The following is a 13873-nucleotide window of genomic DNA, read 5'->3' as shown; positions in this document are numbered from 1 at the left end:
TTATCAGAATCCGGCGAACTCAAATCTTTTCCTCTTTTCCTTCAATTCTCATATATCTTTCCCTCATCACATCTATACACACACACACACACACACACACACACACACACACACACACACACACACACACACACACACACACACACACACATATGTACACGGACAAAATATTTTTATTATAGATATATATATATTTAAGCGGAAAATGTGAACAAAATAGAAAAAAATATAAGGAAACGAGAGAACAGAAAAGCTCTACTGTTTCGATATATATATAATTACAATTATGCTTTATGTCAATTTGTTTTATCGAAAATATCACATCATCATTGTAAATTTAAATCGCGTTCAGCATTCGCAAAAAATAGTCTTGTTGAGCACGTTTTCCCAAAAATTCGTTTAGACGAAATTCGATCGTAGATTATCGATTCTTCCTTGCAATCCTTTTGTTCGTTTCGCGAAAATCTATTCGTCTCTTTATATGCTTGAGTCATCACGAGATTAGGATGTTTTTCCATGAAGAATGCTGGGAGTCTCTACCGGATCCGTTCACAACATTTTTCAAACTTGACGTAAGCTCATTTTCACTTAAACTGGTAAGAACCGAGCTTTTGGGAACTCTTGCCGGAGAATTTTCGCATATCATTGATTCATTTCCGGCTATAAAACGTACGCACATACAACATCCGCGATGAATCAGGATAAATCCCATTAAAAAACACCCACGCTTTCCGGAAATGTCAAAAGACGTGTCAGACGATAATGACGTAAAACGGAACGTGCATCCGACGAATCATTTCCTTTTTTTTTTTTTCATGGAAAATTTCAGCAAATTCATCGATATTAATTGTTTGTTTCTTCGTTACCGAGGTGCTTTTTTAACGGCCCGTATAACATACCGGTCGATGCCGTTATCTCGCATGATTCCCGGTCATCTGCGATGGTACGCTTTCGATACTCGTTTGACGTAAGTCGGAGCGTGTTTATCAAAGAGAAAGTCGACATCCGATCTTTTTTTTACGCTACGCTTTGTAAATTTTGAGAAATCGGAATCACGGCTTGCGCCAACTAACGTCACGGCGATAGTTTCGCGAATTTCACCGACGAAGATGCATCCGCTGAAAGTTGGCCTAAAAGCCCGTATCAGACTACTTGAAGATTAACATTTGCAATTTAATTAATCAAAACGAAAGGAGTTAAAATTCCTTTGCTCTGATTGATCAAATTTCAATCTTCAATACATAGTCTGATAAAGATTTAATTTTCTTTTGTCGTGCCAAGAGGAGTGATTGCGAAAATATGAGATAAGTCCGATTGACGTGCAATTTTTTGTTTGTTTATTCCTTTCTTGCAAAATATCCTGTAAAAAATCGAAATATATGGAAATATATATCGGATAATCGCGTGCGTTAAAGATATCTTGATGACGCGCGAATAATATAGAAATCGCATTTATTAAAATCGCATAATCTGTCAGAAGATGTATACATTGAGGAAACGAACAGTGAATACAAATGTTTGTCATTAAAGTTTGGAAAATATGAATAATTGCGAATGATACTTTTGCCAGCGTTTTTGGTTCACATTCCAAACTCTTGCATCAACATTTACGAAGCGGTCAGAAAAAATTCATGTACACTGGATACAACGCGAAAAAAAAAAAATAAACACGAACATCCGAAAACTCGCACTCGCCGTTGCTTCATTTATATGCATTGTAAGAAATTTTCTAGACATTTTTGTTTGAATTTTCAAATTTAAGTGTTTGAAAGAAATTTTGGATAATCTGTCTTAATCATCAGAGTCATTTTTCTAAAAGTTAAGAAGAGTGTGTCTAAAAATTGAAATATATCTAAAAATTTAAACAGCATTTTGTCTTAAAATTCAGACAGTGTGTCTGCAAAAAATCTGCAGACAGTTTGTCTGAAGTTTTAGTCAGTTTTTTTTACAGTGCATACTCATCGGCGTTTGATAGCGATAACTTTGATACGCGTGAATTCACATCAGCATTTACGCTATTGGCAATTCGTATTATCATCCGATAATACGAAAAATTTGCATATTACGAATATAAGTCTCATTGAGATTGGAAGAAAAAATCATTGAGTATCGCGATACGATTAAGTATATACATAGACATCATATATATAAAGACATCTATACTACTCACATCATTAATCGCGTTGATCTTCTAGTAGCGAAATACATCCGTTTCTATCGTAATTTATTCGCGAAAGACGATGGTGATTACACATCCTTACTTAATTAAGGAAACCGTGTATAATTTGCAATAAGTGACGAGTCATCTTTCGAGATTGTTCTTGAATCTTGTATACGTACACAAGTCTGTACGATGATCTGTACGATTTGTCATCCGTATTTCTTAACGCGTTACTCGATAATGCAAAAGGCAAAACGCATTTGCGAGATTCACGAACGTATGCCAAAGCAGGAGCGTTTCCCGTCTTCGAGATCGAAAATCGACGGTTTCGGGTCCAATATATGATGTAATAAAGCATCTTTAACGAGATTGCTCCCTCTTAGCGTTAATTGAGCGCGATTTCGCTTCTCAAGTCCTTGGACAAGTATACGCCCACGTGTGCACCACGCGACCGACAACGATAACAACCATATTCGATGTACCGTGTCGCAAAAATATTCACCGGTTCATCTCCCGCTCGATTTCCCGTGAGATCCTTATTTTCTGCGATATTAAAAATAAAAGGGAAAGATTTTGCGGATTTGCTATTTCGGAATTAATCTCGTCGAGATACATATTTCAGATTTGTTTCTTCGTAAAGTATCGCCGATTCCTCTCTCTCTCTCTCTCTCTCTCTCTCTCTTCAATCTCGAATGACGTCAAACGATGAACACAAAATAATCTCCATTAAATATCGCAAAAACATCAGGTCAACATTGGTAATTAAGACGAAATCCTTGAGAGATTAAAAATATCCTAGATCGAAAGAGAATAATATCGCGCGAATATACGTGGTTAAAAAAAAAAAAAAATTGAAAATGAAAAAAGTTAATTAAGCCGACCGGAACTTATTTGCGTCCACGATGACGACTGTATCATTAATTAATCGTCATAATAATTACGTATATATCGCTGATTTAACGGATAGCTCACATAAATCGCTAGAACCTGATATCTTCAACATTTTTTTTCTCTTCGTATGTACGCGAATATACTCGCGAAGCGAGGAGGAAACTTGTAATTTGTAATTGTTGTTTTTGTTGCGTGGGCGGCGGCCAACCGTGAAGTACGGAATGATTTTCTTTTCATTTCCGCTAATTGTTATATCTCATTGTATGCGTGTCCGTGATGAATTTACCATCCTTCCTGCCTTTCGCATTCCTCCAGCTTTATCTAATCCGAACGCGACAACGCGGAAAACTGAGTGATAAAACGATTTCCGCGCCAGAGTCTCGGTACTTCCCTTCTCCGCGATGAAATTCTTTCTCTCGCGTTTCTGAAATGTGTGATTTTTTATATTACGTATATATACATATATATATATATATATATATATATATATATATATATATATATATATATAGTCTTACATTCTTCGACGGTCGAGCCGATGTAACATGCGGATTCCCAGCGCGTCTATCGTTATTCTTATCTGCGCATTAACGCGCGCGCGATTAGCAATTTAATGAAGTCCCGACGTGGTTGCATCAAAGATGTTTAAAAATAAAAGTCCTGTAAAGCGCGAAACAGGATCCCGCTATCCCGAATTCATTTGCGAATTTCGCGACATTCACTTCACGATTAATTTGGCAATTTTTCGAAATTGTAAAAAAAAAAAATTATAATATTAACAATATGTCTATTCGATCGCGAAAATATGAGCACGACGGACACAACGCGAGATGGATTATTTATGATACTATTTATAGACACACGCACGCAGAAATAATCGATAATCGGTATCAATGACAATCCTGTCGCCTCTGATAGACGCGACAGTTTCGATACCGCGTATGACGCGAAATAAAAGCATTCCCGGCGAGTTTTCGTTGCGACGAAATTACATCCATTGACGTCGACGGTTACCAGTTCTTCCTTATTTTCCTCGACAATATCATTGTCTCTTTCACCTTCCCACTTATACGGATACTCGCGATCCGCCAGAGCGACGATAAAGCAAATTCGTTGATATAATCGAGAGTACTCGGCCTTTCGCGTCTCGAAATTCAGCGCTGAAAAGACGCTGAAGAGAAGAGGAGTCGCGAAGGCGCTAACGAGGATCGTTACTTGCCGTGCAAATTGACGTTACTGAACGTGGAAATTTTTTCAACCATCGCCTTCAGGTCGATGTACGACTACGTAAACTCTGTGTATCGTCGAAATTTAAAAGTAAATTACCGACTAACTAATGTTTGCGCCAACACATATAATATATATATATATATATATATATATATATATATATATATATATATAGAGAGAGAGAGAGAGAGAGAAATGTGCACATTTTCCGGAATATAAAAAAAATTTAATCCCGAGGAAAAATTAAAAGAAAAAAAGACACGAAGAGTCTTCTTTTCTTTCTTTAACATTTGCACGAACTAATATAAAGAAATGTACAATTTTCGGTTATAAAAAAAAAGATTAAATCCTGAAGAAAATAAAAAAAAGACTTCTCGTTCTCTCTCTTGCTCGTTCGCACGCCACTCTCTCGCTCGTCGCCGGTCCCACGCCACGCGTGTACGCGTGCAGCGGCTACGGAACGGCAGGCAGCAGCGTGGTATGTGTGGCCGCGGAGCGAGCTGTGCGGAGGTCACCATTGACGCAAATCTATCCGAGTGTCACGTGAGCACGGCCGCTGGAACACAATATATACACGCGATGGACGACGACAACGGCACGACCGGTCGCGCCACACCATTAAATCCATGCCTCCTCTGTCCGTACATGTATATATATATATATATATATATATATATATATATATATATATATATTTATATGGTTCCAGCTAGCGATGGGGTCAAGCTGGCGTCGCATCAAGAGAGAGATGAACCTTGAGAACCGGTGACAAGAACCGCGCTGCGGTGAAACTACACCGAGAGCGAACAGGTTTCTCTGTCTCTCTCTTCGAAAATATCCGAAGAGGAAGAGGCCCGCGAACGAGATAGTATGTGTAAAGAGAGATGATGCACTTTCTCATGTGTTTCTGCTTCGACGGAAAGAATGTCATTCCCATCGCTCGTGTTCGACGAGGACATCGGACATGCCGAAGGAAGGACAAGAGAGGGAGGGAGGGGGGGGAGGAGAGGAAGAAAGAGCGATATGGATGTATATATGGCCCACCCACGTTACGTATATAATGGGCGATTAATGGCCCGGTGGACCGGCCGATCCTCGATGAATGTCAATCGGCTCTACGGGAAGCGCCACGCTTGGACGAGGCCTGTTGTTTAACCCTTTGCGCTCTGCCCGAACGTGCTCCATATGGCAACGTCAGAGAGGTCTCTTGGCTATAATTAGAACGCCACACTCGTGTAAAGCGTCAAGCCTTCTTTAATAGCGTCAATTTGATTTCCGATGCGCCTTTCGTCTTTGATTCTCTCAAATCGCACTCGTACATTTTCTCTTTTATGAGAGTTGCTTTGCATAACCGCGACATTTTTTAGAAGGGGAGGGAGAGAACATCCTCGATGGATTTCTCTCTCTCTCTCTCTCTTTCTTCCTTTCTTTCTACGTGAAATGCTATCCAGACAGCACACAATATTTCTGATAAATATTTATAAATATTTTTTAATATTTTTTGAAATATTGTATAAATATTTTATACATATTTTGTAAATATTAAGAGGAAAAATCATAAAGAGTTTATTCATATTACTAAAATATACATAGACTAAATATTTTATATAATATTCATGGTAAGTGAAAAATAAATATTTAAATAATTATTATAAATATTTTGTATATATTTTATAAATATTGTGTGCTGTCTGGTCTATACAATGTCTATATAACGTCAGCGAGAATCTTGCACTAGCCTAGTTTCAATCCTGTAAGATAAAACGGTGTAATATGTAAAAGAAAAAGAAGAAGAAGGAACGACAATCTTTTATTTCTTATCATTTGTTAATTAGGTCAATGTCGCCATGCTACGATTTCGTTGCTTTCTTTAAGCAGCCTCATTAATACCTGCCGACCTAAAAAGTCTATCAATCGATTTGTGAACAAGCAGAATGGCTCCTTTCAAAGACATTGCTTCGTCGGTTAATACAATTTTTTACAATCCAAATAGATTATTATGATGTACATTTAGACTGATATTCCTAGAGCGCTTTAAATAAGAGGCTTATCTTTTTGCTCTCATTTCATGTCACCGCATTGTTAATTTGTCCGATTATGTCAATTTATAAGCGTGAAAACTTCACTCGAGAGACATGTTTCTTTCAAAAAAAAAAAAAGAATTTATCACTCTTTTTATCATCGTTTGCCTGACTCGCTCATCGCGATGGAACTCTATTCAAAATTTCAATCTTTATAACTCCCGAAGAATGCTCATATACATATGCACACGAATACACACATACACACATACATATATACACAAGGCGAAACAGACGCGATGTAACAATGCCTTCGGTATTAATGAAACAATAGTGTTGCAATGCCACGGGGTTATGCAACGATCAACGCAATACATGCAACTGCCGATGCACTACAAGCATATGTATATAAGCTAGCTAAAAATAAAACATTTTGCAATATAATTGATTAAAAGTATAATAATACAATATAATTTGCAATATAATTGATTAAAAGTGTAACAAAAAAAAGAAGAGAAAAAGGGAAAAGGCGAGAAAACATAAACCTTTACCAATGCAATTTTTGAAAGAAAGAAAAAATTAGCTTTGTGTGAAAATGTGTCATAGAGTCTACGATGTCGTTTTTTTTTCCTTTCAAAGAAACATGATCTCAATTGCATCAATGGACAATACGATTTGTAATTCTCTTTGAAATGTATGCGCACACATGTCGCACATCGCAGGAGTGTTACTTGTGCGCGCCTCAACTCATTGCAGAAATTAAGTCGTATTATCTTCAATCGTCAAACGCCTGCAAATGAAATCCGAGGAGCGAGCGAGCGCGCGAGCGCGTGGCGAGGGAGATCTATTATCTTATTTATTCGTGCTTACGTGTGTTTATGCGATACGAAAGCACATAGTATTTGTAATATGTACATACATGCATAGTTAGACGAAAGCAAAACGTACTTTTATACACTAGACGAAAGTAACGCTCATTAAACTCAAATTGCGACAAGTAATATTATTATGTAAAAATATTGCATGTATAAATATATAGACGCATTCTATATATATTTATATGAAATTTTATATGTATATATGGATTTTTATCTTTTTATGCGTTTATAAGTTGTACAGCGATATCATTTCACAATTGAGAGATGAGTTTTAAGAACAATTAATTTTTAGATATACTATATTGTAAATGAGAAAAAAAAATAAAGTTAATTTTTAAAATGTCAAATTTTAAATTTTTATTTGTATTACCTCCCCTTGCCTATTCCCGATCTTTTAAAATTTAAATATATATAAATATCGGTCAAAGATCCTGCAGGGAGAGTTTTTTAGCGGGTGAGAGTCCCGCATATCCCACCGGGCCGGCCGGTGGGAATGCATAATGCATTTTTCTCTTCCTTCGAAAAACAAAAAAAAAAAAAAAATCTGATATTGCGGATTTTGAAGCTTTAAATTTTCGCGTCTTTTAAAATTTTATCTTATGGCACTTCTATGCTGATTATGTTCTCCTGATACTTTTGAGGGTTTTAAAGCTTCAAATTTCGGCGTCTTTAAAATTTAAATTTGCCACCTCTTTGCTGATTATATTCTCCTGATACCTTTGCGAATTTTAAATCTTCAAATTTCGGCGCCTTTAAAATTTGAATTTGTGCCACCTCTTTGCCGATTATGTTCTCTTGATACGCTACCTCTTTGCTGATCATGTTCTCCTGTTACTTTTGCGAATTTTAAAACTTCAAATTCAGGCGCCTCTTTAAAAATTTGAATTTGTGCCACCTCTTTGCTGATTATGTTCTCCTGATGCGCTACCTCTTTGCTGATCATGTTCTCCTGTTACTTTTGTGAATTTTAAAACTTCAAATTCAGGCGCCTTTTAAAATTTGAATTTGTGCCACCTCTTTGCTGATTATGTTCTCCTGATGCGCTACCTCTTTGCTGATCATGTTCTCCTGTTACTTTTGTGAATTTTAAAACTTCAAATTCAGGCGCCTTTTAAAATTTGAATTAGTGCCACCTCTTTGCTGATTATGTTCTCTTGATACGCTACCTCTTTGCTGATCATGTTCTCCTGTTACTTTTGCGAATTTTAAAACTTCAAATTCAGGCGCCTTTTAAAATTTGAATTAGTGCCACCTCTTTACTGATTATGTTCTCCTGATGCGCTACCTCTTTGCTGATCATGTTCTCCTGATACTTTTGCGGATTTTAAAACTTCAAAATTTTTGCGCTTTTTAAAATTTGAATTTATGAAACCTCTTTGCTGATTATGTTCTCCTGATACGCCACCTCTTTGCTGATCATGTTCTTCTGATACTTTTGCGGATTTTAAAACTTCAAAATTTTTGCGCTTTTTAAAATTTGAATTTATGAAACCTCTGCGCTTTTTAGAATTTAAATTAGTGCCACCTCTTTGTTAATTATATTTTCTTGATACCTTATTCCAAGAAATGCAGTTTTAATAGCTTCAAGAACGAAAAATTTGCAAAAATGTATTAGGAAATTATAATTAAGAAAGAGGTATGATGACATAATAAGATGGGTATGTTCAATAAGAAGGCATATGCGTTTTATATTATTAATACAATTTTTATTCGTTTTTAAAAATTACAACATATATACATTATTACATAATATATACAACATTATATACATAATTCTTTTTAATTTTATGTTTTATCGTCGTATTGTTTCATCAAACATTAAAATGGAACCATTAAGAAACAAGAATAGCGTTAGAAAGTGTTAAAATTTAAGTATATTAACTTATCGGATATTATAATATATGTAAAATAATAGAGATATTCTTGTTTCGTAATATACATTCAGGAATTATACTCAAATACTAGAAATAATATGACTTTATATGCATTCATAGGTAAAAATGGATTGATCGCTTTCGCTATTACACTCCATTTTATACTCATATACGTACGCAGTCATTTTCATTATTATATAATAATATACGCACTTTATTGTGTATATACATACATTTGTATATACGCACATATAATTATTATACAATAATACGCATTTTATTATGTACTTACATATATTAGATATCGGACGCAATCGCTTTCGCTGTTACATTACATTTTGTAATACATACGCACATACAGTATTATTATACAATAATATAGATACAGATATTTTATTATGCATATATCGGATATATTGAACGCAATCGCTTTCGCTGTTACACTACATTTTGTACACACGAGCGCGCACACACACACACACACACACACACACACACACACACACAGATGCATTTTATTACATATACATACATATATATATATATATATATATATATATATATATATATATATATATATATATAATATTTATCAGATATCGGACGCAACCGCTTTCGCTGTTACAATACATACGCACGCACGTATATACACAGTTATTTTTACTTATCATATAATAATATACAGATATTTTTTTATTACGTATATCGGATATTGGACGCAGTCGCTTTCGCTGTTACATTACATTTTATAACACACACGCGCGCACATACAATTATTTTCATTATTATATAATAAGCATACTGGCAAAACAATAAAATATGCAATATGATTTTTCCAAATCATATTGATATTATTTTATGTTGTTATAATTTTTTAATTGTATCGATTATTCTAGAATCAAATATTTGATTCAAGCCGAGAAAAGACCCATGAAATGGCGATTCAAAAACTGAGTTTATCGCAGAAAATATGGATGTAGATAATCATATATTAAAAGAAAAAAATAAGATGAATCTCTCCTTCTCTTTAATTTTAAATATAATTCTATTAAAAAAAAAAACAAAATTATATTGTCGCAATGTAATAAAAGAGGGAAGTCTGAGAGAAGTAGCCGTGCCGCCGTTTTTTATAAGACACTTATTCTAGCAATTCTAGCTGCTACAGTAGCGCCGATTTATTTTAGAACCGAACTACATGGCCAATTCATTTTTCGCCGCGATAAAACAGCCGGTAAAACTAGAATAATCGATGCAATTTCTAGCGGAAGATTGCACCTTTTTCTTTGCGGAGAGCAACGGAAAGGAAGACAGAAAGTGTAGAAAGTGTATTTCAAATATAAATAATAATTAATTAATTAATCTTAATTAATATCTATCATTATGAGATGATTGAAGAAATTGAAGATTGAAATTTGACTAATCAAAATAAAAGGAGCTAAAATTTGTATATCCTGATTGATAAAGTTTCTCAATCTTATTAAATCTCAATCTTATATTTCTCAATCTTATTGAATCTCAATCTTATATTCCTAGCCCGACAAGATATTGAAGATTGAAATTTCAAACAAAGATGAAAATTACAAAAATGAACAAATTTATTTAAAAAATTTATAATTTCTTAAGCCTGTATAAGCCTAGTAAATTTGCTCATTTTTGTAATTCTCACTTGAATCACAGAATCGATACACAGATACGGACTTTACGCAGATAACTTCCTTCGAGAACCGTTCGCGGGGTCTATTCGATATATCGAAGATAGAGACTTCCTGCTCATTCGAGCACCGTTCGACACGAGGGATGTTATACGGCGACTACGGCGCTGTTTCACGGTCGTAGGATCTCGAAGTCGGCAGGACGTCGCATCAGCAGTGGAGGAGGTGGAACAGGAGACGAAAAAGACGAAGAAGAAGAATAGAAGCCGCGCGTTGTAATCGGCGTTCTTAAGGTTTTATTTTCGTTTCTCTGCTAAGACGATCACTGGTTCGCAATCATGGCGATACCGTACGAGGCGATCGGCAAGGGCTTCGTTCAGCAATATTACGCTCTCTTCGACGATCCGGCGCAGAGACCGAACCTCATAAACATGTACAACGTAAGTTGGAGACCCGATGTTTGCCCAGTTCCGGGCTCATTGACTGGTGATTCCACTCTCGCTCGCTCTGACTGACATAACCTTTTGCAGACAGAGACGTCCTTCATGACGTTCGAGGGTATGCAGATACAGGGAGCTATCAAAATTATGGAGAAATTAACTGTGAGTATAAAGTTCACTCTTATATCGGGAATCTGAGTTGCAGTTATTTATCTGCAATTATTTTATTACCTCCTCTCCCCCCCCCCTTTGTTCCACCTCATTTCTCCCAACCTCTGTCCCACTCCTCAGATATAGATTACTTGTTGAATTTTTTTTTGTATAAGACAGTTTATTCTTGTAACTAGTGTGTATATATACATATATATATATATATATATATAATTATATATATTATTGTGTGTGTGTGTAAATAGAAAAATTGATATTGTTTTGAATTAAAAATTATTATGATTTGAAGCTTTTCTTAGCTAAAATAGGAAGATAAGCCAGATAGAAAATGTAAATGTAAAACCGAAAACATATATATGTTACTTATTATAATTTAAATATTTTAAATTTTACACTTATGTTTGCATTTATACATGCTTTCAATCCTATTTTAATTTGGAATTCTTCCATCTTTCTAGTTTGCTGTTCTTCTTAGTTTATACAAAAAAAAAAATTGATTTAATTATCCTAGCGTATATTAATTATTTTTCTTATTTTCCAGAGTTTATCGTTTCAAAAAATAAATCGGATAATAACAGCGATTGATTCACAACCCATGTTTGATGGCGGAGTTCTCATTAACGTATTAGGAAGGCTGCAGGTAAGAAAAGAATTATAATGGAAAGTATTCTTTGATTTCTTATCAAGAATTGTCTTCAATGCAAGAGATGCAAAATATTTGCAATCCAGAGAATTAAGTGCAACAGAATCAGTATTAAAAGTCATATTAAAATCTTATACATTTTGACAAATGACATTTGTGTCTAAACCAATAGGTTCAGTAATTTAATTCTACGTTTTCAATTCTTAATATTTCTGCGAGCTTTTAGATTTTAATACATATATAATTTTATGAAAAGAGAAAGTTTGATGAACTAGATGTGATATAGTTACCATAGGAATTTCTTCTATGAGAAACAGTGATTGTTGACTCAATCTATACACAAATATTAAATGCAGATAAAAAAGACGAAGTAGAACAAAAAATAAATTCTATGAGTAATTTTTAGTTATCTCAAATTACCAAAGAATATTCAATGATTATTATTGATCGGGCAGACTGACGAGGATCAGCCTCACGCGTACATCCAGACATTTGTCCTGAAGCCGATTGGTACCAGCTTTTTCGTGCAGCACGATATCTTCAGACTCGCATTACACGACACGGTTTAGGCAACAGGTATCGCAAAATCTCTTCCGTTGCTCTGCGTATTGCGACAATAGGCAAGCTTTGCCCGATATTTCCGATCGCAAGCGTTTTGCAGAGTTTGCTTTTCCGCATTATGTACACATGAATTGGCTGCTGCAAATGTTAAAATGTACACATGTACATATTTTGCTAACTAATTTTTTTCATTACACTATTTTATGTGTTCTTTGTATATGGCTTTTATTTTATTCTGGTTTAGCACATAGTTGCAATCAGGTCCATAAGATATCCTTACTGTAATAAAAATCTACATTACAATTACAATTATTAATTGTAATAACCTAAAGTAATTTTATTACTTTACAACTAAAAAAAACTTATTGATATTGTTTTCATACTTTTTCAGATTTTATATATAAAAGTCTATTCTAAAGAGAGAGCTATTATATTTTCTAGAACTTAATTTTAATCATTTCTTAATTAAAAAAAAATACATTATTATTTAATCTAAAAGAATTGTTATATAATAACACGGCACGATTTTATTTTTTTGTGTGCTTCAAAAAATTTAGATTTGCATGGAAAATGTCTATTTAATTTTTGGAAGTCTCAGATGTACGACCTTGTAGATCACAGCTGGCTCTTGTATATGTGCGCAATCATATAGGTCTGAGACACTGATTTAATAATGTTACAAAGAAGGTGGCTTAGCATAATATAAAATTAAATTGCTGAACAAATTGGAACTGCAATGATTGGGCTGCAATAATTTACATATTAATATTTGGAGATCTATATTATTTTTTACATCTTTAACTCAATTATATTCTATTTAATTACTGCGGAAGAAACTAATCAGCATTAACATGAATGTTATTTTATTTTTATATGTTTTGCAATATTTATCTTTATATGTATGTATAAAATAATATAAAATTTTGTATTTTTTAATTACAGGCAGACGAGGATCCACCGCACGCCTTCTCACAGTGTTTTGTGTTGAAGCCGATGGGAAATTCATACTATTGTCAGCACGATATCTTTCGCCTTAACATTCATGATTCGGCATGAACGAGGATGATCGGGCTGGTTTCCGCGACAAGCGTGTGATCGACAGGCGGGTTGCCGAGCGACGGAGACCATGGAGATCGCGAGCTAATAAGTGAGCCACCTAATCTCATCGATAACCCTTTATCATCACGATCACATACCTATCTCCATTATTTCTAGATAATATCACGAGTTTTATATGAAGAATATCTTTCCGCATGTATCTTGGCCACAAAAAAACCCAGAGAAAAAAAAACCCATTATAGAAAATTATAAAAAATAGCTATATAATTAAATACCGAAAATTTTCATTTTT

At 34.5% G+C, this 13873-nt stretch overlaps 1 protein-coding gene across 2 annotated transcripts; it reads left to right on the top strand.

Annotated features, from left to right (window-relative positions):
- Positions 1-10813: 10813 nt before the first annotated feature.
- On the top strand, positions 10814-13853 carry LOC126851504 (probable nuclear transport factor 2). Of its 2 annotated transcripts, XM_050595557.1 has the most exons (5): positions 10814-11147; positions 11238-11309; positions 11860-11958; positions 12417-12537; positions 13465-13853. In XM_050595557.1, exons 1-4 carry the CDS (start codon positions 11046-11048, stop codon positions 12528-12530), a joined length of 387 nt encoding a protein of 128 aa, XP_050451514.1. In that variant the 5' UTR covers positions 10814-11045; the 3' UTR covers positions 12531-12537; positions 13465-13853. The 2 variants fall into 2 exon arrangements, with proteins under 2 accessions (XP_050451514.1, XP_050451513.1); XM_050595556.1 differs by lacking the exon at positions 12417-12537 and having other exon boundaries at positions 10816-11147.
- Positions 13854-13873: the final 20 nt, after the last annotated feature.

Source organism: Cataglyphis hispanica, chromosome 8 (assembly GCF_021464435.1).
Source record: "Cataglyphis hispanica isolate Lineage 1 chromosome 8, ULB_Chis1_1.0, whole genome shotgun sequence".
NCBI lineage: Eukaryota > Metazoa > Arthropoda > Insecta > Hymenoptera > Formicidae > Cataglyphis > Cataglyphis hispanica.
Note: the sequence above shows the minus strand (reverse complement) of the source record. Positions and strands in the feature narration are given on the sequence as shown.